The sequence below is a fragment of the Oncorhynchus mykiss genome, chromosome 20, assembly GCF_057628025.1.
Source record: "Oncorhynchus mykiss isolate SJ-2025 chromosome 20, ASM5762802v1, whole genome shotgun sequence".
NCBI classification, from domain to species: Eukaryota; Metazoa; Chordata; class Actinopteri; order Salmoniformes; family Salmonidae; genus Oncorhynchus; species Oncorhynchus mykiss.
The window spans coordinates 13,509,502-13,537,492 of record NC_143041.1 but is presented as its reverse complement, the minus strand read 5'-3'; the positions used below and the strand labels follow the sequence as shown (position 1 = coordinate 13,537,492).

General features: G+C 41.5%; 1 protein-coding gene across 13 annotated transcripts in view; it reads left to right on the top strand.

Moving 5' to 3' along the window:
* The window catches only part of uts2r1 (urotensin 2 receptor 1), a 97,168-nt gene that overhangs the window by 32,550 nt on the left and 36,627 nt on the right, over window positions 1–27,991 (top strand). For 3 of the 13 annotated variants that reach the window (XM_090212276.1, XM_090212285.1, XM_090212278.1), the window contains one exon: window positions 52–2,426. The exons of 8 other annotated variants lie outside the window; for them this stretch is intronic. Coding sequence is in view for 2 of the 5 variants with exons in the window: in XM_090212277.1 (XP_090068403.1) it covers window positions 52–87 (36 nt within the window). In the remaining 3 variants the exon portion in view is untranslated. Of the gene's footprint in view, window positions 1–51 lie in introns of all 13 variants that reach the window. 2 more of the 13 variants (XM_090212277.1, XM_090212281.1) reach the window with 1 other exon arrangement.

The window sequence follows — 27,991 nt, the reverse complement described above, 5'->3', positions numbered from 1 at the left end:
TGTTTTAGTCTGTTTTTAGTCTAATCTATGTCTTCGTATTGTTTGATTTAGCGTTTGGATTCAAGTTTTTATCCACATCACGGTTAGCCCTTGTGGCTGGGACTGCTCGAACCTGACCTGAGCTTGGATCCTATTGGCTAGCAGACTAGCAGTGCTAGCCTACCTGGGTGTTTATACATGGCTGGGCCCAAATGTGACAGGTGCAAGATGATTCCCATGCAAGAGGAAAGAAATGGGGGGAACTGATCAATGGACGGGGGTTTATCTGCCCTATATGCATCACCATCATGCAGCTTCAGGAAGAGATTTTCCTGTTGTTAGCTCAGCTGCGGTATAAGCAGGACCTGCTATCAAACTTCCCCGACAAAGCTGCATCCCAGGAGAATTGCATCTCGGTCTTGAGTGCCTCCTCCAGTCAGGGTGCGATGAGTCGAGCGCCGATCACTAGCCAGGCATAGGAGGTCCTGGAGGGTGGATGTCTGGCTGGTCTACATCTATCCTGGAAGATCAGATTGGGCTATCAAACAGTTTTGCCCCAGTTTTGCGGCAGACCTACCGGCTCTGGGAATCGGCTCTGTTCCTGGGAATTGACTAACGGCTGGCAGCCGGCCAGTAGCTACAACTCCTGTCCATACCACCAGCCTACCACACCTCCTGACGCCATCCAATGCTGCTGGTGCAGTTAGACTAGCTTGGTTTGAGTCCGTTCTGGTCAATAACTCTAATATTGGCACCATCGTCACACATATTCCAGATTTTGTTGTGTTACAGCCTGAATTCAAAATTAATTCATCAAAAATAACAAAAACTCACCCATATACACACAATATCCTTAAATGACAAAGTGAAAACATGTTTTTAGAAATGTTTACACACTTATTGAAAATGAAATATAGAAATATCCAATTTACATAAGTATTCAATCCCTTGATTCAATACATGTTGTAATCTCCTTTAGCAGCGATTACAGCTGGGAGTATTTCTGGTCTCTAAGAGCTTTGCAAATCCTAGATTGTATAATATTTGCCCAAAATTATTTTGAAAATTGTTTAAACTCTGTCAGATTGGTTTTCGATCATTGCTAGACAACCGTTTTCCAGTCTTGCAATATATTTTCAAGCAGATTTAAGTCAAAACTGTAACTCTGCCACTCAGGATCATTCAGTCTCCTTGATAAGCAACTCCAGGGTAGATGTTGAATTAATCTCCCAGTGACTGAACCAGGCTTTCCCCTAGGAGTTTGCCTGTGCTTAGCTCCAGGTTTCTTTTTTATCCTGAAAAACTTCTGATTCCTTAATGATTACAAGCATACATATCCACACTATGCTTGAAAATATGGAGAGTGGCACTCAGTAATGTGTTATATTGGATTTTCCCCAAACATAATTCTTTGTGTTCAGGAGTGCCTTGTAGCAAACAGGATGCATGTTTTGGAATATTTGTATTCTGTACAGGTTTCCTTCCTTTTACTCAATTAGGTTAGTATTGTGGATTAAGTACAATGTTGTTGATCCATCCTCAGTTTTCTCCTATCACACCCATTAAGCTCTGTAACTGTTTTAAAGTCACCATCATTGGCCTCGTGTTGAAATCCCTGAGTGGTTTCCTTCTTCTCTGGCAACTGAGTTAGGAAGGATGTCTGTATCTTTGTAGTAACTGGGTGTATTGATACACCAAATGGTAATTATTAACTTCACCATGCTCAAAGAGATATTCAATGTCTGCATTTTTGCTACCCATATACCATTAGGTTACATTCTTTTCGAGACATTGGACAATCTTCCTGGTCTTCCTTCTTATATCCAACACTTAATTAGGCTTGCCATAACAAAGAAGTTGAATACTTATTGACGCAAGCCAGTTCAGCTTTTAATTTTTTATTAATTTGTAAAAATTTAGAAAAACATAATTCCACTTTGATATTATGGGGGATTGTGTGTAGACCAGTGACAAAAAACATCTACATTTAATCCATTTCAATTCAGGTTGTAACACAACAAAATGTGGAAAAAGTCAAGGGGTTTGAATACTTTCTGAAGGCACTGTAGATGTGGCCTTGTGCCAAAATACACTTTTGTTTGTAGCGGGGATTTACTGCCAGCCTGCTGCACTGATGGATGTATTTGATACTATTTCTGAATATTTCAAACCTTTTCTGTCATCTGAAGGACTTATTTCAGGAGAATTTAACCTGGATTTGCTTACCCCGGCCTCTGATGATTTGAAGAATATTTGTCTTGACTTTAACCTGACTCAACTAATCTCCAAAACTACATGCATTCATGTAAGAAACCCAGCAAACTCCTCGCTGATTGACAACACTTTGAAAAATAGCCCCTACAAGTACTTATTGAGGGTTGTCTTTGCTAATGTCATCAGTGATCACTGTCCTATTGCATGTATTAAAGATACCCAACAGAAAAACATTAATCCTTGTATAATTGTTTGTTTTTATTATCCCCAGGAGTTTCATGATATGTATTGCTTGTAGCTTACCTCTATCTTTTTTTATTTTATTCAACTAGGCAAGTCAATTAAGAACAAATTCTTATTTACAATGACGACCTACCAAGAGGCGAAAGGTGCTGGGATAAAAAAAAAATTACAGGAAAAACACCACAACACGACATAAAGAGAGACCTAAGACAACAACACAGCATGGTAGCAATGCAACAACAACACGTAAGCAACACAACATGGCAGCAACACAACATGGTAGCAGCACAACATTTTTACAAACATTGTTAGGCACAGACAACAGCACGAAGGGCAAAAAGGTAGAGACAACATTACAGTGGCAAGAACAAGTATGTGAACCCTTTGGAATTCAATTTGATCTGATCTTCATCTAAGTCACAACAATAGACATAACACACAAACAATTATACGTTTTCATGTTCTTATTGAACACACAGTGTAAACATTCACAGTGCAGGGTGGGGAAAGTATGTGAACACTTGGATTTAATAACTGGTTGACCCTCCTATGGCAGCAATAACCTCAAGCAAATGTTTTCTGTAGTTGCAGATCAGACCTGCACAACTGTCAATAAGGATTTTGGACCATTCCACTTAACAAAACTGTTTCAGTTCAGCAATATTCTTGGGATGTCTGGTGTGAACCGTTCTCTTGAGGTCCTGCCACAGCATCTCAATTAGTATGAGGTCAGGACTCTGATTGGGTCACCCCAGAAGGCATATTTTCTTCTGTTGAAGCCATTCTGTTGTTGATTTACTTCTGTGTTTTGGGTCGTTGTCCTGTTGCATCACTCAACTTATGTTGTGCTTCAATTGGCAGACATTTTTCATTCTCCTGCAAAATGTCTTGATAAACTTGGGAATTTGTTTTTCCATTGATGATAGAAAGCTGTCCAGGTCCTGAGGCAGCAAAGCATCCCCAAACAATGATGCTCCATACATTACAGTTGGGATAAGTTTTTGATGTTGATGTGCTGTATCTTTTTTCTCTCCATTTTTTGTTCCTTGCAAACAACTCAACTGTAGCTTCATCTGTCCACAGAATATTTTGCCAGTAGCGCTGTGGAAAATCCAGGTGCATTTTTGCACATTTCATATGTTTTGGACAGCAGTGGCTTCTTCCGTGGTGTACTCCCATGAACACCATTCTTGTTTAGTGTTTTACATATCATAAACTCATCAACAGAGATGTTAGCATGTTCCAGAGATTTCTACAAGTCTTTAGCTGACACTCTAGGATTCTTCTTAACCTCATTGAGCATTCTGCGCTGTGCTCTTGCAGTCATCTTTCCCTTATGGGCACTCCTAGGGAGAGTAGCAACAGTGCTGAACTTTCTCCATTTATAGACAATTTGTCTTAACGTGGACTGATGAAAATCAAAACTTTGAGAGATACTTTTGTAACCCTTTCCAGCTTTATGAAAGTCAACAATTCTTAATCTTAGATCTTCTGAGATCTCTTTTGTTCGAGGCATGGTTCACATCAGGCAATGCTTCTTGTGAATAGTCAACTTACATTTTGTGAGTGTTTTTTATAGGGCTAGGCATCTCTAACCAACATTTCTGATCTTGTCTCATTGATTGGACTCCAGGTTATTTTAATGTAGTTTGAGTGTTTTTTTAGTATAAGACTGTATCATCTGCATATGAATGGATAAGAGCGCTTTCTACTGCCTGAGCTATGTTGCTGATGTAAATTGAGAAGAGTGTAGGGCCTAGGATCGAGTCTTGGGGTACTCCCTTGGATGACAGGAAGTGGATGAGACATCAGATGTTCTGGCTTTACACACTGCACTCTATGAGAGAGGATGTTAGCAAACCAGGCCAAACACCCATCAGAGACACCAATACTCCTTAGCCCACCCACCAGAATGAAATGGTCTACCATATCAAAAGCTTTTGCCAAGTCAATAACAGCACAACATTGCTTAGAATAAAGGGCAGTGGTGATGTCATTTAGGACCTTTAAGGTTGCAGTGACACATCCATAACCTGAGCGGAAACCAGATTGCATATCAGAGAGATTACTTTAGACATCAATAAAGCCAGTCAGTTGCTTATTGACAAGTTTTTCCAACACTTTTGATAAACAGAGAAATATATATATTGGCCTATAACAGTTAGGATCCGCTTGATCTCCCCTTTTAAATAAAGGATGCACCGTGGATGCCTTCCAAGCACTGGGAACCTCCCAGAGAGGAAATATGGGTTAAAAGTGTGAGAGATCGGCCTTGGCAATTATACAGTGGATCAGTGGATCCCCGATTCAGGAAGCTAGGTGTATGTCACAAGTCATGACTTCACAGGAGAGCCATTTGAACATAAAACATTTTTAATTATCAAAATGCCTTTTTTTGGCAGAAATGCCTTCTCAAACATGTGAACTTTCATGTGCCTTAATAACAAACTTGTATGCATCTGCAAATACGAATAAAACTGTTAAATTACGAGCCGTGTTGGTTAAGCCACAGAAAAAGCCAGCAACCTTCCCACTAGCCATGATTGGCTGAGATAATGAGTGGGCTGGACATGCTGAGAGAGGAGTTTGGATTGGTCTGCCATATAGAGGGCTTCTGTCTATTTGAGCTGGTCAGTCTGTGTTGGTAATCCTGTCGACCGCGGCTTTTTAAAATGCATTGTGTCGTGGAGCTGCAAAAGTGTTGCTCTCCACTTTCTGGAGGATCAAGTTTTGAAATCAATGGAATTAGAGTATGATAGCTAAAGAGAAGGAGAAAACACCTGTCTCCGGATTACATCTTCTAAGTAAGGGCAACCGTGGCATGGCATTCGTGACAGGGAGATGCGTCCATCATGCATATTGATGTATATAGGAAAGATAATCTAAAGTTAGCTAGCTACATTTTCAGATATTACACGTTTCAAATTTTTACAGAAAGTGGTTTCATTTCAAGCTCAAGTGTACTGTTAGCTAGCTAGCCGTTTGCTCTGGGAGATGACATGATTTGGGACTGTTTTCATTGTTGTTTAACTAGCTAATGTTAGCTGGCTGGCTTGTTAGCTAACGTTACATGACGTGTGTGATCTTAAACGTTGATTGCCTAGCTAGGTTCATTGTTTACCTAGCTAGATAGCTGCATGTCTTTAGCTAAACTGTACTGTTAGCTAGCTAGCTAACATTAGCTGGCTGGCTCCATAGCTGACGTTATTATTCGTATCCCAGAGCCATTTGCTTTTCTAGTTAGAGCCTAATGTTAGCTATCTAACATTGAACCTAATTCCCAGCAAACAACACAATGTTTTACTGATGGCCTCTCTTTCAGCGCAAACGGTGCTGAAATACTTGACCACATGCGGGCTATTGCTTCAAATCCTATTATAACAATTGGATGACTTTGGGTGTTTCAGAAAGCAACAATGTGATGCGTTCAATTGCATTAGCCTACTTTATTCCAATATTTTTGTCATTCAGTGATACTCATTCCCTTAGAAATTTGTCATGGGGCTCCCGAGTGGCGCAGCGGTCTAAGGCACTGAGTCTCAGTGCTAGAGGCATCACTACAGACCCTGGTTCAATTTCAGGCTGTATCACCACTGGCTGTGATTGGGAGTCCCATAGGGCGGTGAGCAATTGTCCCACCATCGTCTGGGTTTGGCCGGGGTGGGCCATCATTGTAAATAAGAATTTGTTCTTAACTTCACTAGGGTAGGGACCAGTATTTGGAAGTTTGGATGAAAAGCATGCCCAAAGTAAACTGCCTGCTACTCAGGCCCAGAAGCTAGAATATGCATATCATTTGGATAGAAAACACTCAATTTTCCAAAACTGTTAAAATAATGTCTGTGAGTATAGCAGAACTGATTTGGCAGGCGAAAACCTGAGAAAAATCCATCCAGGAAGTAGGATTTTTTTTATTTTTGTAGTTTTCTATTGAATGCCTTTACAGTATCCATTGACTAAGGACTCAAATTGCACTTCCCATGCCTTCTACTAGATGTCAACAGTCTTTAGAAATTGTTTCAGGCTTGTTTTCTGAAAAATTAGGGAGTAAGACCAGTCTGAATGACTGGACCCTACAGTGTCATAGAGCTTTTTCATGCGCCCGACCCGAGAGCGAACCTTTCTTGTTTACCTTTTACATTGACGACGTTATTGTCCGGTTGAAATATTATCGATAATTTAGGCTAAAAACAACCTTAGGTATGACTATAAACATATTTTGACATGTTTCTACAAACTTTTTTGGATTAACAAGACGTTAATCTTCAAACCTATGTACAACATTTGTATGTTTTAGGAATTTTTAGAATGAGTATTTCTGTTTTTGAACTTGGCGCTCTGCATGGATGTTGGCCAGGTGGGACGTCCCACGTACCCTAGTGAGGTTAACGGACTTGCCTAGTTAAATAAAGGTTAAATAAAATTAAAATCCAGATGTAGTTAGAAAACAGTGTATGTGGTGGGTTATGCAAAGTGATGGGTGAAGTGAGAGGCTGTAAAGGAGTACGTAACTGTCTGCAGGGAAGTCAGGCGAGCAGAAATGGTTAGCAAACGGAGCCCTTTATTGAGGCGAACAAAACACGGGACTCAGAAAACTAAACACACACGGGTTACAATAACCCGGCGTAAACCAGCCTGGAGTACACATACATTTACACGTAACAATTCCACACACAGACATGGTGGGAAACAGAGGGTTATATGCAAGACGAGTAATGAGGGAATGCAAACCAGGTGTGCCGGAAAACAAGAAAAAACAAATGGAAAATGAAAGGTGGATCGGCGATGGCTAGAAGACCGGTGAAGTCGACCGCCAAACACCGCCCGAGCAAGGAAAGGGACCGACCTCGTCGTGAAGAAAAAAATAAAATAAAATAAATATGGGGATGAGGTAGTTGCATGGGCTGTTTACAGATGGGCTATGTACAGGTGAAATGATCTGTGAGCTGCTCTGACAGCTGATGCTTAAAGTTAGTGAGGGAGATATGAGTCTCCAGCTCCAGTGATTTTTGCAATTCGTTCCAGTCATTGGCAGCAGAGAACTGGAAGGAAAAGCGGCCAAACGAGGAATTGACTTTGGGGGTGACCAGTGAAATATACCTTCTGGAGCGCGTGCTACGGGTGGGTGTTGCTATGGTGACCAGTGAGCTGAGATAAGACGGGGCTTTACCTAGCAAAGACTTATAGATACTCTGGAGCCAGTGGGTTTGGCAACAAATATGAAGTGAGGGCCAGCCAACGAGAGCATACAGGTCGCAGTGGTGGGTAGTATATGGGGCTTTGGTGACAAAACGGATGGCACTGTGATTGACTGCATCCAACTTGCTGAGTAGAGTGTTGTTGACTATTTTGTAAATGACATCGCAGAAGTCAAGGATTGGTAGGATAGTCAGTTTTACGAGGGTATGTTTGGCAGCATGAGTGAAGGATGCTTTGTTGTGAAATAGGAAGCAGATTTCATTTTGGATTGGAGATGCTTATTGTGAGTCTGGAAGGAGAGTTTACAGTCTAACCAGACACCTAGGTATTTGTAGTTGTCCACATATTCTAAGTCAGAACCGTCCAGAGTAGTGATGCTGGATGGGTGGGGAGGTGAGGGCAGCGAACGGTTGAAGAGCATGCATTTAGTTTTACTTGCATTTAAGAGCAGTTGGAGGCCACGGAAGGAGACTTGTATGGCATTGAAGCTCGCCTGGAGGTTTGTTAACACAGTGTCCAAAGAAGAGCAAGAACTACAGTACATAGAATGGTGTCATCTGTGTAGAGGTGGATCAGAGAATCACAAGCAGCAAGAGCGACATCATTGATGTGAAACAAAAAATATCTACTTTTTTTTGTGTGCATGCGGGACAGACGAAAAGCAATTCTTACATTATTGCTCTAAATTCAATCACCTCATTCCGTTCATTCAAATTAAATTGTAATACATTTAGTCTCCGGCGCAACAACTCCAAATCGCTTTTGCATTTGCTCCAAAGGGATAACTTGAAACAACATGATAATGGTTCATTAAATAATCGAAAGGAAAAGTTTGACTATTTAGTCTAGTGGATATAAGTATTTTTGGCATATCATGTGAAATAGGTGAAATGTTGCATGACAAACAGGTGCTGTTAGATTACAGTATAATTTTTCTGCCCGTTTGGAACAGTGTAAACAACACTAAATAAATTAGAAGTAATACCAGCGAGTCTGGTCTAATGAAACAAAATTGTAAAGCTTTTAATATAGCATAACAAATTTCTTTATCCAACATTTCGCTGCTTGGTGATCACAGAATCAATAGGATATTAAACAAACACTCAAATAGACAACAGAAGCAGGACCCCAAGCGTAGGGCTGAGTGACTCACTAATTCCTGGCTTTCGTTCAAAACAAGTTATATTATAATGCAGGGTTACAGACACATTCTTTCTGATTGTCTTCATCATATACAGTTTCTCTCCTCTTGGTACAATACATATTTGTAAGGGTCGATGCATTTTTTTTGTTAGAGCAAATCAGGTCTGTGATATTGATTTACAAATGTACAACTTTAGAGGACTTAAGCCTCGAATTTATTGCAAGTTTGCCACTTTAAAATAGGACTAAACTCTGACCGCAGCATCTATCGGTCGTCTAAACTTGTGCCACAAATTGGGGGATTTTTATCACACCTAGCCACGCTGTTAGACTATCCTTTTGTAAATTAATGGAGGTGTGAATGTTGAAATTAATGTATTATTTTGTTGGGTAAAGGGTCTCGGAGCTCTCACAACTAAAACATTTATTAAGAGGTGGCTTCTATCATCAATACAATCATTTATTCAGAAGATTAAACCCATAGGTCTTAGCCCTGCAGCAAATTACATTTGATTACCAGGTTCAGGTTATAATAATCCATGCCTTCTGGGAATTGTATCCAAAAGTTATAGACGGTGTTAAAAATGTGGCTGTCAGAAGTATTACAATGGAAATGAACTTTGAATCCGTCTGTCTGCATATTTCAAGACATGACATATGAGATACCCTATTGGTTGGATGATACTTTTCTCATCAGTCATCTAAAAAAAAAAAGCGTATACTTAAAAACTGAAAATCAATCCAATGTCAGCTTTATCATCCAAATGTTGAAAGTGCGTGGGTGATGGAGAGAAACAAAATTATGCAGTTTGAGGCCTTGTGCCCTGTGTAACTCAGTATGTAGAGCATGGTGCTTACAAGGCCAGGGTTGTGGGTTCAATTCCCACAGGGTAGCAGTATGAAAAGAGTATGAAAATGTATGCATTTTAGGTAGTAAGTAGCTCTGGATAAGAGTATCTGCTAAATGACTAAAATGTATATGTAATGTGGCAGAGAGTGAGGTGTGGGTCTGGGAAGGTGTGATGTAGTTGTCATTTATATGTGAATGTTGTCTAAAAAAAACAGAAAAAAATCTTGCAATTTTACAAAGAAAGGACAAATGACAAGCTTGCAACACACATCTGATTATTCATTATGAAGAAGATGTATTTGATTTATTTTGTTTCCATTCTTCATTGTAACCACAATGTCACAGATAATTGAACATATACACAGACACACACACACACAACATGAGCAGATTAACCTGGTCAAAGCATTTCTTTAATGCAATGATTTATTTTGATCCAAAGCCACGAATGACTGAGTCACTCAGCTTTATGCTGACAAATATAGCTTTATGCTGCAAAATAACCTACTAAATAGGCCAAGTCAAAACAAATATGTTACATTGCCTAAATGAACTAGTACATTTCATAAATAAAATAAATAAATTAAGTAACTCAGGTCTTCAAATTATGGGCAACTTTTTTCCCCTCCCTATCCTCGCTGGACTCTCTTTCTTTCAGTGTCTTCTTCACAACAGCAGAGAATGTTTCAGAAACTCACTTTATTTAAAGGGGGTATCACTCTTTCACACTGTGTTAAATAATGCCAGGTTGTTATTTATGATGATTTATTTATGTTTTTAGAGGGAGAGAAACCAAAAGCCCACCGTGCCTATTTTTCGAAAACGTCAGTCCACATGTTATGTATAATTCCGTCATTGTATTTACCCAAGTTCTATCTCAACACCCACCAGCTATTTTTGTTGTTGTTGCCTGATGCAGGACACTAGTGCCAGAGAAGAGAGACTCTCAGACTGAAACATGCACACCTCCATTCATTTACCAAAGGACAGTCTAATAGCTCACCTAGGTGTGAAAAATCCCAACATTTTACCACCGTTTAGACTACTGACAGATCAGTGTTCTAACTCCCCCTTGTGATGGTGTGGTGCGGGGACAGAATTACGCAGTTTACCACCATATGCCACAAACTGTTGCGGTATAAGCTCTAAACTTGATGAACCCCTGTAGTAGCAGAAACCTTAAAGAAGGAAGGATCTAAACCATCTGACGCAGATGTTTTTTGGGGTCAAGTTTAAGGAGCTCCTCTAGTACCTTAGACTCAGCAACAGCCTGCAGGGAGAAGCTGTGTAACGGGGCAGGGGGAAAAGAGGGAAGTGCATCAAGGGCTAATCGCATTAGAAGGCCTGGGAGATGAGGAAGTGTTGAACGGGCAAGGAGGCATGACTAAGTCAAATAGGAATCCAGACTTAATGAAGTGGTGATTAAAGACCTCAGCCATGTGGTTCTTGTCAGCAACAACCACATCATCAACATTAAGGGACATAGGCAGCTGTGAGGAGGGTTTATTCTCCAGGTCTTTCACCGTTTTCCAGAACTTCTTGGGTTTAGACCCACAGAGAGAGAACGGCTCCTTAAATTAACTAACTTTGGCCTTCCGGATACCCTGAGTGCACTTGTTTTCATTTGCCTGAACTTCAGCAGGTCAGTCAGAGTATTTGTCTGGCAAGCCTTTCGCCAAATGGTGTTATTGAGGTTGATTAACTGCCAGATCACGGTAAAACCAGGCACTGAACCGGTTTATAATTCTAATTTTCTTTATGGAGGTGTGCTTGTTAAAAATACCACTGAAAATATAAAAAATAGTTTCCTAGCATCTTCAACAGAATGTATCAAGCTGATTCTATACCAAATCACAGAGGCCAGGTCATGAATGAAAGCTTGCTCATTAAAGTTGTTAGCAATTGATGTTATCCTTCAATAACACAAACTCCAAAGCAAATCAGGGGGAGAAAAATAGGTTTATTTGAGAAGGACAAATCAAGATGTTATGCTGGGAGGTAGCTGTTCAGTCTCCCCTGTCCTCAGCTTTTCTCCACCGAACAAAGGAACAGGATGTCATTTATAACCCCCCCAATCTAGCCTGATGTTGACCAAACAGAAGACCTTGCAGTACAACTTGGCCAATGGCCAAATAACAAGTATCCTGCTCCCTACTACAGAACGTAGCACACGTAGCTCTGAGTTCAGGAGTGACATTCAACAGATTCTAAACAGCTGTTGAACTGAGACCCAACTCCTATTTACAATTCCCTATTGACCATTAGTACTCTAGTTTTTAGTCTTCTCATCCTCTGCGTTGTGTATTTACCTTCAAAATATTCTTATAAAGTTTTTAAGGAAGCGTCTATGACAAATCAAGACAGGTCGTTTAACTGAGCAGCCATTACGAACACAGTCCGTAAAACAGTGATCACTAAGGTCATTACAGAAAGCATCAGACTGATACCTGTCAGGATTATTTGTGAGGGTAGCATCAGAGAGTAGCTTTTTCTAGGTGTTTGCTGTCATACCTTGTGGGATTGCTAATAATCTGAGAGAGATTTAGGGAGTCTCATTGTTTTAAGAATTGGTCAGGTGGTTTAACACTAGATCCGCCTGGCCTTTCAGCATATAAGTACCCGCTAGCGAACCTTGCCGGGCTTCCCCTTCAGCATATGCATCAGATATCAACCTGCAAGGAGCGCAAACATGGTTAATAAATAAATGCTTGAAAAATAGTGCATTAACTATTGTAAATTATTAATTGCATAAAGAAATATTCATGGAACTATATCAATAAAAAAAGAGTCAAGGATATGTTTTGTCTAATTTTAGGCCTATAGTCTATTTTTGTTTCCCATACAATTTAAACATTACACGTCACGCGCTGATCTGTTTCACCTTTCCCTGTGATTGTCTCCACTCCCTCCAGGTGTCGCTTATTTTCTCCAGTGTATTTATCCCTGTGTTTCCTGTGTCTCTGTGCCAGTTCTTCTTGTATGTTTTTCAAGTCAACCAGCGTTTTTCACGTTTTCCTACTTTTTCTAGCCCTCCCGGTTTTGACCCTTGCCTGTTTCTGGACTCTGCACCCGCCTGCCTGACCTTTCTGCCTGCCTTGACCTTTCAAACTGTCTGTAATGAGTGCGTACTGGTGGCAGAGAAGTCAGAGAAGTCAGGCACAGGAGAGCAAAGACTGCTTTACCACGGTGCAGTTTAATATTAAAAATCACTGTGAACAAAAAACAATAAATATATACAATGGGTCAAAAACACTTCACATGCCAGACATAACAAGAGCAAGCCCTACAAACAGATCAGTTGCACTGCACACAGTTTTCATGGGCATTGTTTTGTGTGCACCTGCAGTCTTGACATTGTGTCTTATTTTTCCCAGAGTGGGAGCTGTGGTGCTTGGGAAAGAGGGATAGCAGGACCTGCGGCCTGCTTTGTGGCTGTAGCTTCTTTCTTGGCGTTCATGTGGTTCTCACGAAGCTCACATGCTAGACCCGTGGGATGCATGGAGCTGAGGATGCAAACACTCTTCTTTTACATCTTGTCACCGTGAGTGTTTACCGCTCTCCATCACTGATGTGGAATTTCTGGTATGTTTTGCACGTGTCACGTCTTGACCTTAGTTCCTTTTTTATGTCTCTGTTTTAGTTTGGTCAGGGCGTGAGTTGGGGTGGGCATTCTATGTTTTGTAGTCTAGGTTTTGTATTTCTATGTGTTTGGCCTGGTATGGTTCCCAATCAGAGGCAGCTGGCAATCGTTGTCTCTGATTGAGAACCATACTTAGGTAGCCTTTTCCCACCTGTGTTTGTGGGTAGTTGTTTTCGGTCTCTGTACCAGACAGAACTGGTTCGTGTTGGTCTATTTTTGTTATTTTGATCGTAGTGTTCTGAGTTAAAATAAATATACATCATGAACATGTACCACGCTGCACTTTGGTCCTCTTCACCTTCTTCAACCCACGACAGCTGATACAGCGCGGAGGAGGGCAGCTCCTGCCTTTGTTTGTTCACTGTTCCGAGCAGGCTAGTCTTCTTTGCAAACAACTTGTCTACCAGGGAAATTGATGTGAATAAGTTGCCCATGGTCACATCTTTGCCCATGTAAGGCTCCCAGATTCTCAAAAAACACAGTCTCAGACAGTCGCTCACCCACTGGCCTGGTTTAATCTTTTCCCAGATATGGAAAGCCATTGAGCAGGTACTTGGTTTCGATATCACATGCACCATTATCTGTTTCTATCTGGTTTCTAGCTCCCATTCAGCCATTGACGACAGATTAACATTTTTAAAATTTTAGTTTATTATGTTACTCATTTTTGCTTATAGTAGGCAGAGCAATGCTGCCGGGCGAGTGTTCATGTGCTGAATGCATGGACAGCACAGATATTCTTGGAAAAAGTGCAATTTGGAAAAAGAGCTGCACCTCTTGAAATCTGAGAGATATTTGGCAGAATATGCTCAATCAAATACTATATAGAAATCACAATGTACCTTCCTGACTGAAGGAAGATTTTGATATGCATCTGTCAATTACCAGATGCGCCCATCTCTTCATGGACAATTTGACAACTGATAGGCCTAATATTGTCACTCATCAGATTGTCTAGGCTAACTCTTGTTTTTCCTAGATATAGCTATTAAGTTATGATTACTACATCCAATGGGTGTTGCGACTGCTTTAGAGCAGATTTCTGCAATATTAGTAAAGATGTGATCAATACATGTGGATGATTTAGTTCTTGTTCTTTAAAAAAAAATCCCTGGTAGGTTAACTGATGACTTGAACCAGACTGCAGGCACTGGTTACAAATATTGCCTTTTAGGACTTGATTGTATATAGCAACTTCCTATGAGAATATGCTTTAGGTGAGGTAGATGAACCTGTAGCCATATTACTTCCACATCATCTGACATTAAATCCTCTCTCAGCCAGGAATATGACTGAACAGACATGGCAACACCTGCTCCGTTTGCATTTATGTCTTTCCTATATATTCTATAAACATGTAAGCAGAAGCTACTTCTTCATCATCAAATCAAGTATCTAAGTGTGTTTCAGAGATGGCAAGAAAATTCATGTTTTCTGATGTTAATAAGTTGTCAATTTAATTGTTTCAATTATGTGCTGTCAAAGCTAAAATACCACTTCTGCAGGAATAACAATTCAACTCGCCCCTGCCTACCCAATCCTCATTAATCCCTACAGATCTGATAGATGCTGCTCTGCCTTATCACTGAGCTGGTCTACAGCTAGGGAGTGTCCTTAGGCTATCCCTGAAATTGAGTGCCTATGCTCCCTGAATCGTATAAACTCGATGCCTTCACAGGATCACCCGGGACAGACTTTCAACCTTGGCACACCATGAGCGGGTCGTCCTGCTCTGGCTTTAGCCTAGAGACACTCCTCACTAAGAGTCCTACCAATGCACTCAGTAACTATTGTTGGGTATCAGGTTATGTTCCTTTATACCAGCTACTCGGGTTCCCGATGTAATAATTAACCAAAAAAATTAGCTAGAGATCCTCAAATAATCAAGCCTTCTTCAGAAACCTAGAGTAAAACGACATGCACTTGTATGACTCTTTGATGACACAGGGTTTCAGAACAATATAGCACGTTTATTCAAAATTCCAGAAACAGGCATAAAACATCACAAATAAGTCAATCACTCACAAATCAATATCACAAATTAATGATGAGCAAAAATGTACAGTAAAATAAATTGATAGACCACCTTCAGTGCCCTTAACTATACCCCTGGGGGAGTGCCAATAAAATGTTTTCTGTCTATTATCAAATGTATTTATTTTTTTCAAATCAGATTTATTTACATCAGCTGATATATCAAAGTGCTGTACAGAAACCCAGCCTAAAACCCCAAACAGCAAGCAATGCAGGTGTAGAAACTCCCTAGAAAGACCAAAACCTAGAGAGGAACCAGGCTATGCGGGGTGGCCAGTCCTCTTCTGGCTGTGCCGGGTGGAGATTATAACAGAACATGGCCAATATGTTCAAATGTTCATAAATTACTAGCATGGTCAAATAATAATAATCACAGTAGTTGTCCAGGGTGCAACAATTCAGCACATCAGGAGTAAATATCAGTTGGCTTTTCATAGCCAATCATTGAGAGTATCTCTACCGCTCCTGCTGTCTCTAGAGAGTTGAAAACAGCAGGTCTGGGACAGGTAGCACGTCCGGTGAACAGGTCAGGGTTCCAAAGCCGCAGGCAGAACAGTTGACACTGAAGCAGCAGCACGGCCAGGACTGGGGACAGCAAGGCCAGGACTGGGGACAGCAAGGAGTCATCATGCCAGGTAGCCCTAAGGCATGGTCCTAGGGCTCAGGTCCTCCGAGAGAGAGAGAGAGAGAGAAAGAAAGAGAGAGAGAAAGACAGAATTAGAGTGAGCATACTTAAATTCACACAGGACACTGGATAAGACAGGAGAAATACTCCAGATATAACAGACTGACCCTAGTCCACCGACACAAACTACTGCAGCATAAATACTGGAGGCTGAGACAGCAGGGGTCAGGAGACCACATCCGATGGCCCCATCCGATGATACCCCCAGACAGGGCTAAACAGGCCGGATATAACCCCACACACTTTTCCAAAGCACAGCCCCCACACCACTAGAGGGATATCTTCAACCACCAACTTACCATCCTGAGACAAGGCCGAGTATAGCCCACAAAGATCTCCGCCACGACACAACCCAAGGAGGGGACGCCAGCCCAGACAGGAAGACCACGTCAGTGACTCAACCCACTCAAGTGACGCACCCCTCAGCCCCTGTAATAGGGTTAGAGGCAGAGAATTCCAGTGGAGAGAGGGGAACCGGCCGGCAGAGACAGCAAGCGTGGTTCGTTGCTCCAGAGCCTTTCCGTTCACCTTCACACTACTGGGCCAGACTACACTCAATCATATGACCTACTGAAGAGATGCGTCTTCAGTAAAGACTTAAAGGTTGAGACCGAGTCTATGTCTCTCACATGGGTAGGCAGACCATTCCATAAAAATGAAGCTCTATAGGAGAAAACCCTGCCTCCAGCTGTTTGCTTAGAAATTCTAGGGACAATTAGGAGGCCTGCATCTTGTGACCGTAGCGTACGTGTAGGTATGTACGGCAGGACCAAACAGGAGAAAGAGGTAGGAGCAAGCCCATGTAATGCTTTGTAGGTTAGCAGTAAAACCTTTAAATCAGCCCTTGCCTTAACAGGAAGCCAGTGTAGGGAGGCTAGCATTGGAGTAATATGATCAAATGTTGGGGTTCTAGTCAGGACTCTAGCAGCCGTATTTAACACTAACTGAAGTTTATTTAGTGCTTTATCTGTGTAGCCGGGAAGTAGAGCATTGCAGTAGTCTAACCTAGAAGAAACAAAAGCATGGATACATTTTTCTGCATCATTTTTGGACAGAAAGTTTCTGATTTTTTTATGTTACGTAGATGGAAAAAGCTGTCCTTGAAACAGTCTTGATATGTTTGTCAAAAGAGAGATCAGGGTCCAGACTAACGCCGAGGTCCTTCACAGTTTTATTTGAGACGAATGTACAACCATCAGATTAATTGTCAGATTCAACAGAAGATCTCTTCGTTTCTTGGGACCTAGAACAAGCATCTCTGTTTTGTCCGAGTTTAAAAGTAGAAAGTTTGCAGCCATCCACTTCTATATGTCTGAAACACAGGCTTCTAGCGAGGGCAATTTTGGGGCTTCACCATGAAACCATTGAAATGTACAGCTGTGTGTCATCCGCATAGCAGTGAAAGTTAACATTATGTTTTCGAATGACATCCCCAAGAGGTAAAATATATAGTGAAAACAATAGTGGTTCTAAAACGTAACCTTGAGGAACACTGAAATGTACAGTTTATTTGTCAGAGGACAAACCATTCACAGAGACAAACTGATATCTTTCCGACAGATAAGATCTAAACCAGGTCAGAACTTGTCCGTGTAGACCAATTTGGGTTTCCAATCTCTCCAAAAGAATGTGGTGATTGATGGTATCAAACGCGGCACTAAGGTCTAGGAGCACGAGGACAGATGCAGAGCCTCGGTCTGACTCCATTAAAAGGTAATTTACCACCTTCACAAGTGCAGTCTCAGTGCTATTATGGGGTCTAAAACCAGACTGAAGCATTTCGTATACATTGTTTGTCTTCAGGAAGGCAGTGAGTTGCTGCGCAACAGCTTTTTCAACATTTTTTGAGAGGAATGGAAGATTCGATATAGTCCGATAGTTTTTTATATTTTCTGGGTCAAGGTTTGGCTTTTTCAAGAGAGGCTTTATTACTGCCACTTTTAGTGAGTTTGATACAGCCGTTTATTATGTTCAACATAGGAGGGCCAAGCACAGGAAGCAGCTCTTTCAGTAGTTTAGTTGGGATAGGGTCCAGTATGCAGCTTGAAGTTTTAGAGGCCATAATTATTTTCATCATTGTGTCAAGAGATATAGGACTAAAACACTTGAGTCTCCCTTGATCTTAGGTCCTGGCAGAGTTGTGCAGACTCAGGACAACTGAGCTTTGGAGGATTACGCAGATTTAAAGAGGAGGCCGTAATTTGCTTTCTAATGATCATGATCTTTTCCTCAAAAGTTCATGAATTCATTGCTGCTGAAATGAAAGCCATCCTCTCTTACAATTTTATGAGAAGCACAATATTTAAAAATAAAAAATGTTTCTTACCTTCTACAACTATATAAACAGTTTTTTTGGCTCCCCCTAAGGATGATCAGTCTCTAAGACGACGTCTAAAACTCAAACAACTATTTTACCAAACCTCTATCAATGAGGTAACCTTAAGGATTCCTCCTAGAATTGTAATAGTTCCCCCCCCCCTTCTTTGTGATATCCAATTAGCAGTTACAGTCTTCTCCCATAGATGTAACTCTCATATTGTCTCGGGAGAGGCAAAGGCCAAGAGCCATGCGTCCTGCAAAACACAACCCTGCCAAGCCACACTGCTCGCGTAAACCAGAAGCCAGCTGCACCAATGTGTCGGAGGAAACACCAGCCGGCCAAACTCTCCTCTAACCCGGATGACACCGAGCCAATTGTACGCCGCCTCATGGGTCTCCCGGTCGTAGCCGGCTGCAACACAGCCTGGGATCAAACCTGGGTCTGTAGTCACACCTCTAGCACTGTGATGCAGTGCCTTAGACCACTGCACCACTAGGGAGACCTAGAATTTTACTTTAACAGAGTATAAAATCTTAAAAAAACAAAACAAATGTACCTTTATTTAACTAGGCAAGTCAGTTAAGAACAACTTCTTATTTTCAATGACGGCCTAGGAACAGTGGGTTAACTGCCTGTTCAGGGGCAGAACCACAGATTTGTACCTTGTCAGCTCGGGGGTTTGAACTTGCAACCTTCCGGTTATTAGTCCAACGCTCTAACCACCCAAAATATATTTTAGGCTAAAAAGCTACACCAAAAATCTTCTTTCAGCAGTCGACAGGTTTTTCTAGCAAGCTCAAAGAGAGTGCCCATCTCCCAAAAATCATAGCTCTTTTATACCCTCCATTCTTCTTTCTGCCAACTCATCATGACTGACACCTGCTCCGATGACGCATACAGTGGTTAACACCTAATGCGGACAACGCTCCTTTCCTCCCAGGATGCCCACCTTGACAGGATGTCTCCTCCTAGCCGCTCTGACCAGGCAACTTCCAATTCAGGCCAGCACTCTTAATGTTAATAAAAACCTTATATTTTATTACCATTCCCCACTTGGCTCCATTACAATCCTACTCTAACCTAACTTACTACTCCCCTTAGCTCTTAGATATCCAACAAGTTAAACATCCCATCATTACAACATTTCAGCATTATAACCTTTCATTATCAACCTCCTACAGACCCTACGGCCTTGTTCTTATAGGCTTAAAACACATTGTCTACATTCATCATATTTCAATGCAAATAACATTGTCATCCCCTTTACTGCATTACTCCAATAACATTTTCCACTGTACATTTCCCCATGCTTTCAAACTTTAACATTTAACATATTTAACCTTTAAACATTATTTTGGTAAATTCCAGTCCCAATTTATTTATTTTACTTTTTTCTTATTTTCCTTCTTCAATGTCCACTCTCTCTTAATGTTCATTCTTCTTTGTGCTCCGTTTGTGTGTGAAAGTAAAACTCGGTCATGAGTGAGTGTGTGTGGGTGTATGCAAATGTGTCTCTAAAATGTCACAGAGAACTGGGCCTTAGCCTACTACTCTTGACAGTGCGTATGAGTATTGCAGACAGTACCCTCGTAGCATTAAAGGAACATAGATTAGGTTACTTACGTTTCCTGCACTTCTATTTCTCTGCGATATAATACGATTTCCATGTCCTCTGTTGCTTCCCTGTAAAAACAAGGGTGTTCAAGAGAATGTTGTAGTCCTTCTTCAGTTACTCAGATTGCCAAAAGCGAATGTCAATAAATCTGAAGTGAGTGACAATGGTGCCTATGTTAGAGTAGTTGGCTAGATCTGTGGGGTGAAGGGAGTTGATGTCTTGGACACTGGCGCCTGGGTGACAAAATCTCTCACCATCAAGCTGCCCACGACGATGGTGGTTGTGATGGAATCCGATGGGGAAGGAAGAGGGGGAACTGAACGGGCCTGCCTTGGGGGGAGGGGTGTGCTTTGAACCAGCCTGACTCGCCGCACATGTATCAGTAGCAGCGGATGGCGTCGGAAACCTCAGAGAAATGGAGGAGGCCCCAAGACCTTGTTTCTTTTGGTCAGCGATCGGTTGAGCTGTGGCGGGTGCCCCTGGATGGCTACTGGCTGTTGGTGTACTCCCAGGATGAGAGCTAACTCCCGGGGCCGGTATGTCTACCTCCAACGGGGCAAAGCTGTTCAATAGCTGGATCTGATCTTCTATGATAGATGGAGGCTGACCAGACTGCCTCCCACCCGACCTCCTTCGCCTTGCCAGTGTCCAGTCTCCCACTGGCCACGGAGTTGAGCTTACCATCGGTCCAGTGGATTGGATCAGGTCAGTATTGCCCGACTTATCAACCCCTTGGCTGTATGAGGCATTCAGAACTGAAATTCTGTGTGTCTGGGCTGCATCAAAGTACTTAAAAGCACATATTGTTTATCCTACAGCTGAGCTAGCAGCCAGATAATCTCTTCCCTATGCTGCTTGATGATGATACATTTAGAACAGACAAAGAATTTATGTTCAGTCATCAGTTCTACCTTATTTTCCTCCTCTTTGCGTGGATATAATCTCACATCTAGCGCATTTGAGCGCAGACGTAGACTCATACCACTGGTGTTTTGACTCTAGCACTGCTAGCGTTATCTTGTTCTGTTAGCGTGATGGCTAACCGCTACCAATTTTTTTATTTTCATCAGGAATCCAAGACACAAACTTGCGTTACCAGCCGAAAAAACTAACATCGTCGCGGAATCCTTAGCTATCAGAACTTCCAATGGTTAAAAATGATTAAAAATGATTTCATGAAAACAACAGACCAAGCCTTTGAACGAGCCTTGGCTTGTGAGAGCCGGGACGGCTCATAGGAGCTGGAGTTTATTTCTTGTTTCTGTAGTGTGAGGCAGCTTGATGTACAAATACACCACCTTGACAGGACACTAGTCTATCACAGGGCCTTAACCCAATATACTGTATCTCCTTAACTCTGAATGCCTAGCAGAGATGCATTGGGTCCATACTTTACAGTCATAGGGATCGAAGTACAGGTCTGCACGGGACTGATTTCTTCATCCTGCCAGCAGCTTTTCATACTGCACCAGCCCACTAGCCTTCTGTCAGACTCCCACCCGCTCCCGCAACACCTGGTCCGGAACACACCTACAGTCCCCTAATGTTACTTTAGGCGTGTATGACGAGCCTCGCTTGTCATATAACTGTGCCAGCTATTTTGCGCTCTATAGGTAATATCAAAATGTACAAATATAACCTAAGAAATAGGTTAAATTACCAGAGATTCTCACATGGCCCATTATATTAGGCTATCATATTACGGGGCTATATCAGCCAAAAGGCTAGATGTAGTTTGGAGAGAGCAGAGTTGGAAAGAGAGGAAATACTTGCACTTTATTTTGAGCTACGTTTTGCCTATAGCTACCTTTCAGAAGCAGGACGATTTTCAGACAGAGACAAATATAGGCGACCAATATTTATTTCTAGGCAATGTAGTAAACTAAAACCTAATCATATTTAGGAAGTTCATTTCCTTGGAAAGATAACTGTCCTGTGCTTCTCCGCACATGCATATGCTATAGCCTAGGCTACTCTATTTAGGCCTAATTGAGACACAACGTTCACCTGATCTTGCATGCCCAACTCCGCCTATGCAGTCTGCTCTATTTCATTAAGACCACACATACTGTAAGCGCACTTGATCACTCACGCCCAACTTGGAGAGGAGAGGTAGGCTACTGAACTTGCAGTGAATCTGAGAGTGTGTGTATAATGCGACAGAGGTTTTTTTAATACAATAGGTAGGCTAACGCTCCTACGCAGCATGAAAAATGCTGACCACACCACAATGATCTCTATCGGGACCAAGATACAGCCCTCTAGATCAAAGTCCCAACCTTCCACTCTCAGGGCGGACACTGTAACCACAAGGCCACACCTCAGCGCAAAGCTCTCCCAACTCTTAGCTCCCGCCATATTTACCTATTCATCCCTTTTCCTAGACTTTAAATGCACACATGTCCACCCTGGGGGAATATTCCACTCTCCGCCCATCTTAACAGGGTTCTGTTACTAGTTTAGGTTTTCTTGCTTCAACTTCTACTTTTGTGTTTCTTCATCTCTGTTTTCCCTTTCTGGGTGCTTTTTTCTGGTAAGACTCTATGGAGTGGAAGCTGGCTCAGCTTTGTGGTGAGGAAATGTTGTCGTTGAAGGTGTGAGCTTAATTTCAGATAGGAGAGCTTCATAAGCAGCTCGCAGCTGAACAAATGTGCACGTGGAGTGTGTGGGGAGATGTTCTGTGTGGTGTGTGTGTGTGGGTGTAAGTGTGTGTCTCTGCATATATGTGTGTGTGTGTGTGTGTGTGGCTGTATGTGTGGCAACCCTGTGACTTATATGTGCCTTGGCAAGGAAGCAGGGGGATTCAGAGGAGCTGATTGCAGGGAAGAGGAATGCAGGGGGAGAGGAACAGGGGAGGAAGGATAGGGGAAGAGGAACGGGGGAGGGAGTGAAGGGAAAGATAGGAGACACGGTGGACACAACGACACCACCACGGAGAGCTCTGTGCTACTATCGTGTCCCACACACACACACACACACACACACACACACACACACACACACACACACATGCTCTTCCTCTCCCTCTGCCTCCTGCCTCAATCGCTCTTTATTTCTCACTTCCTCTCTCTCTCTCCTCTCCACCATTGCAATACACTTAGTGGAAAATATAGGTGTTAATTAACAAGCTGTGGAAAATATAGGTGCTAGGTGAAAACTGTGGGTGCTAACAAAGACAATCACTACAAGGCAGAATGTAGGGGAAATCTAATATGCTCTTCTATTACATGTTTTATATAAAGCCATCAATAACATATTTATGTCTTGCATACCTATGGAGACATACTGAAATATATGCATTTTCAGTCTTTGTTATCATAACAAACGTGGTCATAACTAGGACAAGACTGTGTGTGTGTGCGTGTATATATGTGTGTGTGTCAGTCAGCGTTGAGCCATAGCTCCTTGCCCTAGAATAAACCCTGCTGCGTATAACACACACACACACACAATACAGTCCCACAAGCCTGGGCACCCTACTCTGGTGGAGAGACCTAGCTATCTATCTGACACACTCCACTTTCCCAAATGTATGTTAGTCATATAAACACCTAACTGCACCATGAGGAGTCCGTGCCTGTCCCATGAAAAGACCAACACACACATAGCTATTTTTAGAGCGAGAGTCCCTCTGAAGGACATAGCATTGTCCTGTGAACTGAACTCACTGTAGAGTAGCCAGTTGAGTTGCGTTTGCATAGAGGGACAAGTGAAAACTGTGATCTAAGAAGTAAAAAGGATATTGATGATGTTCATTTATCAACAATAATAATGTACAAGCTAATTAACACTGTTCTTTCAGACCAAAGAAATAAACTGTCTTCCCAAATTATACAGTGCCTTCGGAAAGTATTCAGACCCCTTGACTTTTTAGGTTACAGACTTTTTCTAAAATTGATTAAATAAAATGGAAAATCCTCAGCAATCTACTCACAATACCCCATAGTGACAAAGCGAAAACAGGTTCTTCAATATGTTTGCTAATTTAAAAAAAATTAATACAGAAATACCTTATTTACAGAAGTATTCAGACCCTTTGCTATGAGACTCAAAAATGAGCTCAGGTGCATCCTGTTTCCATTGATCATCCTTGAGATGTTTCCACAACTTGATTGGAGTCTATTTGTGGTAAATTAAATTGATTGGACATGATTTGGAAAGGCACACACCTGTCTGTATAAGGTCCCACAGTTGACAGTGCATGTCAGAACAAAAACCAAGCAATGAGGTTGAAGGAATTGTTCGTAGAGTGTGTCGAGGCACAGACCTGGGGAAGCGTACCAAAACATTTCTGCAAAGTGTGCAAAGTTGTCATCAAGGCAAAGGGTGGTTACTTTGAAGAAACTAAAATATAACATATATTTAGATTTGTTTAACACTTTTTTGGTTACTACATCATATGTGTTATTTCATAGTTTTGTTGTCTTCACTATTATTCTACAATGTAGAAAATAGTACAAATAAAGAAAAACCCTTGAATGAGTAGGTGTGTCCAAACTTTTGACTGGTACTGTATATGTTGCACATCAAAGAATAGCCTCTGAACCCAGTGACATCTGTTGATAGATTATCAGCTGCCTCATCGTGCTGGCAGAAGATTCCATACTTAATGCACACAGATACCATCACATGTAGACACAACCCTTCCTAGTGCAGGAAGTAGCCATAGGACAATCTCCTGAGCAGGAAATAGGAACACAGTTTGTTTAGAAACTAGCACACATACAATATGGCCTACTAGGCAACTGTATACTCTGCAACTCAAATTGCTGTAGTGTTATTTTATAATGAATTCAACCAACTATCACACTCAGATGGGACACTAATTGTGGATTCAGCATTTATCTCAAGTACACTTCTAAAAACATCTAAAAGCATGAAGGGTTGGTAATAAAAGTGGAGATTGCTCTGCGGTCTGCAATGGAATGAAATCAGATTAGTTATCGGTGGGAAGGAGTTATGTCTTCTTCTTTTCATTTACTTTTAATATCATCCATTCCTGTGTGTCGAGGAAAACAGGTACACACACTGTAGTGGTTAGGACTGTCTAGAGGCACACAAAACAGAAACAGATATCCATGGGACATTCCTGTGACTTCTAATAAAGTGCAGCTGCCTATTGCATAGAAACACAGTTTCCACAAAGAGCACTACTAACAAATAAACAAACAAACAAACAGATTACAAACAGATTACAAATAGCAGGCACAATATTTTGAATATCCCCAAGAGTCCAACTTTGCCCTGGTTTCAATTTCACCTAACCGTATACGGTAGACTGACCCGCTCTCAGAAAAGGCCAAAAACAGGGCAGTATATCTTTGTTCCATATCTAAACTCTTCAGTACAGCTATACCCAAGTTGTATCAAATACAATTGGCTAATACCATACCTTACCGTAGCTTTCACAGATAAGATGAGATGTAGACAGAGGTCTAAATGGTAGATAGTAGATTTGGTGTCATGATTGAGTGCCCTCTTACCGAGAGTTGTGTTACCATAAGTCCTTTAACTACCTCGTTATGTGATGTTATTACAGTCCTGTACAACGCATTGTTGATTCTGTGCACCCTGCTCCCTCAGGAACTTCACTGTTGTTGGGGCAAGGACGGCGCCGAAGAGGATGGCTGACATTTTACATGCTCCTAACCAATTGTGTTAGTTTGTTAGTTTTTTTTGCGTTGTTTGTAACTTATTTTGAAACGTATTTTGTACATAATGTTGATGCTACCATCTCTTATACCGAAAATAACTTCTGGACATCAGAACAATGAACAATTTTCCTTTAACGAGTCCGATGAGAAGGATATACTGCTCTTCCAGGAACAGGCCCAAATCCCCGTCATTTGGGTGAAGAAAAGACGGAGGAAAAGAGGACACAGATAGGACTGCCTTCTGGGAATCAGCAGGCGAGAGAGTAAACTCCCACTGCCATCCATTCTACCTGCTAACATGCAAATCATTCGAAAATAAAATTGATTACCTACGATTACGATTATCATTCAACCAACTCTATAAGGCCATAAGCAAATAAGTAAATGCTCACCCAGAAGTGGCGCCCCTAGTGGCCGGGGACTTTAATGCAGGCAAACTTAAATCAGTTTTAACAAATTTTTACCAGCCTGTCACATGTGCAACCAGAGGGGAAAAAAACTCTAGACCACCTTTACTCCACATACAGAGATGCATACAAAGCTCTCCCCTGCCCTCCATTTGGCAAATTCTATCCTCCTAATTCCTGCTTACAAGCCAAAACTAAAGCAGGAAGTACCAGTGACTCGCTCAATACGGAAGTGGTCAGATAACGCGGATGCTACACTACCTGACTGTTTCGCTAGCACAGACTGGAATATGTTGGAATGGAATACAGCTGTGACTTCCCTCGAGAGGAATCCAATTCTGTCCCTGTCACCTTAGGCTTGTTCTTATGTTACGGCCAGGCCTGTGTTTCTGTGTTTAGCATTCTGTGTCTGTCTGAATTACTTTTTTACTAAGCAATACACCTTTCAACAATTGAATTAGATTGATTGAGTTACTTCAACCTCATGCCTCAATCACACAACCCGTTCTGTCCTTGAAAGTCGTTAGATAATTCATCTATTGGTTGTAATGAGAAATGAATAGGGCTGGCTCAATCTAACATCAATCTAATTACAATGGCTGCATTCATTATAATGAGACAGAATTGAAGTGAAATGTGTGTTTTCTGCCGTAATGGCCACTTCAAGGCCACACTGGAGAGGAAATTACACTTTCATTTTCCAAACCTCACCTTTTCTTGAATATAGCCTCGTGATGTTAATCACTCAGTGAGGCTTGAATGTGTGGCAATCAGATAGTGTCAGACAGTGTGTGTGTGTGTGTGTGTGTGTGTGTGTGTGTGTGTGTCAGGGTACAAGGAGATCTCGGGTAAACATTTTTTCCGAAATCTAATGGAATGATCAATGGCGGTGAGTGTGCGTTTGTTAGTGAAGCAAATGTTGACTCATAACTCGCAGACCCTGTGGTTATATCGTCGCGGCAGGCGAGTTAAGGGTCAAGACATATTGTGTGGATGAAGGGCGAGTGGGTGGCAGGCGGGTTGAACAAAGGGAAACCAATGTATAAAAAAAATCCATGAATGTATCATTATTGTGCAACTTCTATCAATAGGCTACGTTGAGGTTTTTCTTTCATTATTTGTATCTGCCGTAGCCAAAGCCTAACCTGCATGCCGTAATTGTAGTACGTCAAATACACGCCAATTGCCAAAGGCTTTTACGAACATGGGCAGAAAAGTTAACATTGATCCACTGAGGCAAAAGGGACAATGTTGGTGTTGAATTCAGAGAAAATCTGCGAAATGGAGAGTAGAAAATAAACAGAAGGGAGGGCCAGAGCAATAGTCTAATGTTTGGGAAAGATTTAGTAAAGTGGTAAAAGAACATGCTAGCAGCACCGGCTATGTTATGTGTGATGTTTGGGAGACGCTATACAAATTTGACAGTCACAAGACGGGGACTTCAAAATAGCATGTCAAGGGAACTGTACTGTTCAGATGGGTTGAATGGAATAGTAGCCTAACTGAAATCTGGACACTGACTGTAGTAACAGCCTGTTACATTTTGAAATGGTTGCCGTAGATTTAAATCTGAATGTTTTTTTTTTTTTTGTTTGATAATTGCTTGACTGCACTGAGACCTCAGGGGGTCCAGGCAAGAAGGAACTCTCCAGGGAATTATTGCAATTTTCAGTTGCAATTTGCTTTTACCTCATAATGACTTCCATGATATTGATAAAATAAAGCCAGGCTTGTTCTAACTTTAGGGTTGCTAGTGTACGCCTAAGTTCCTATCTAGATATGGTTCAGCTAAATATCAGCATTAAGCTACAGCACGTTTATGTGAGGATGCAGAAAAAAATGTTTAGCTAGCTAACATTGCCTAGCTGTGTAGCGTGCATTGCCTAAAGAAAGTATTCACAACCCTTGACTTTTCCACATTTTGTTGTGTTACAGCCTGAATTTATGGATTCAATTATGTGAAAGTGGTATTGTGTTTTTACAAATAAATTAAAATGAAAAGCTGAAA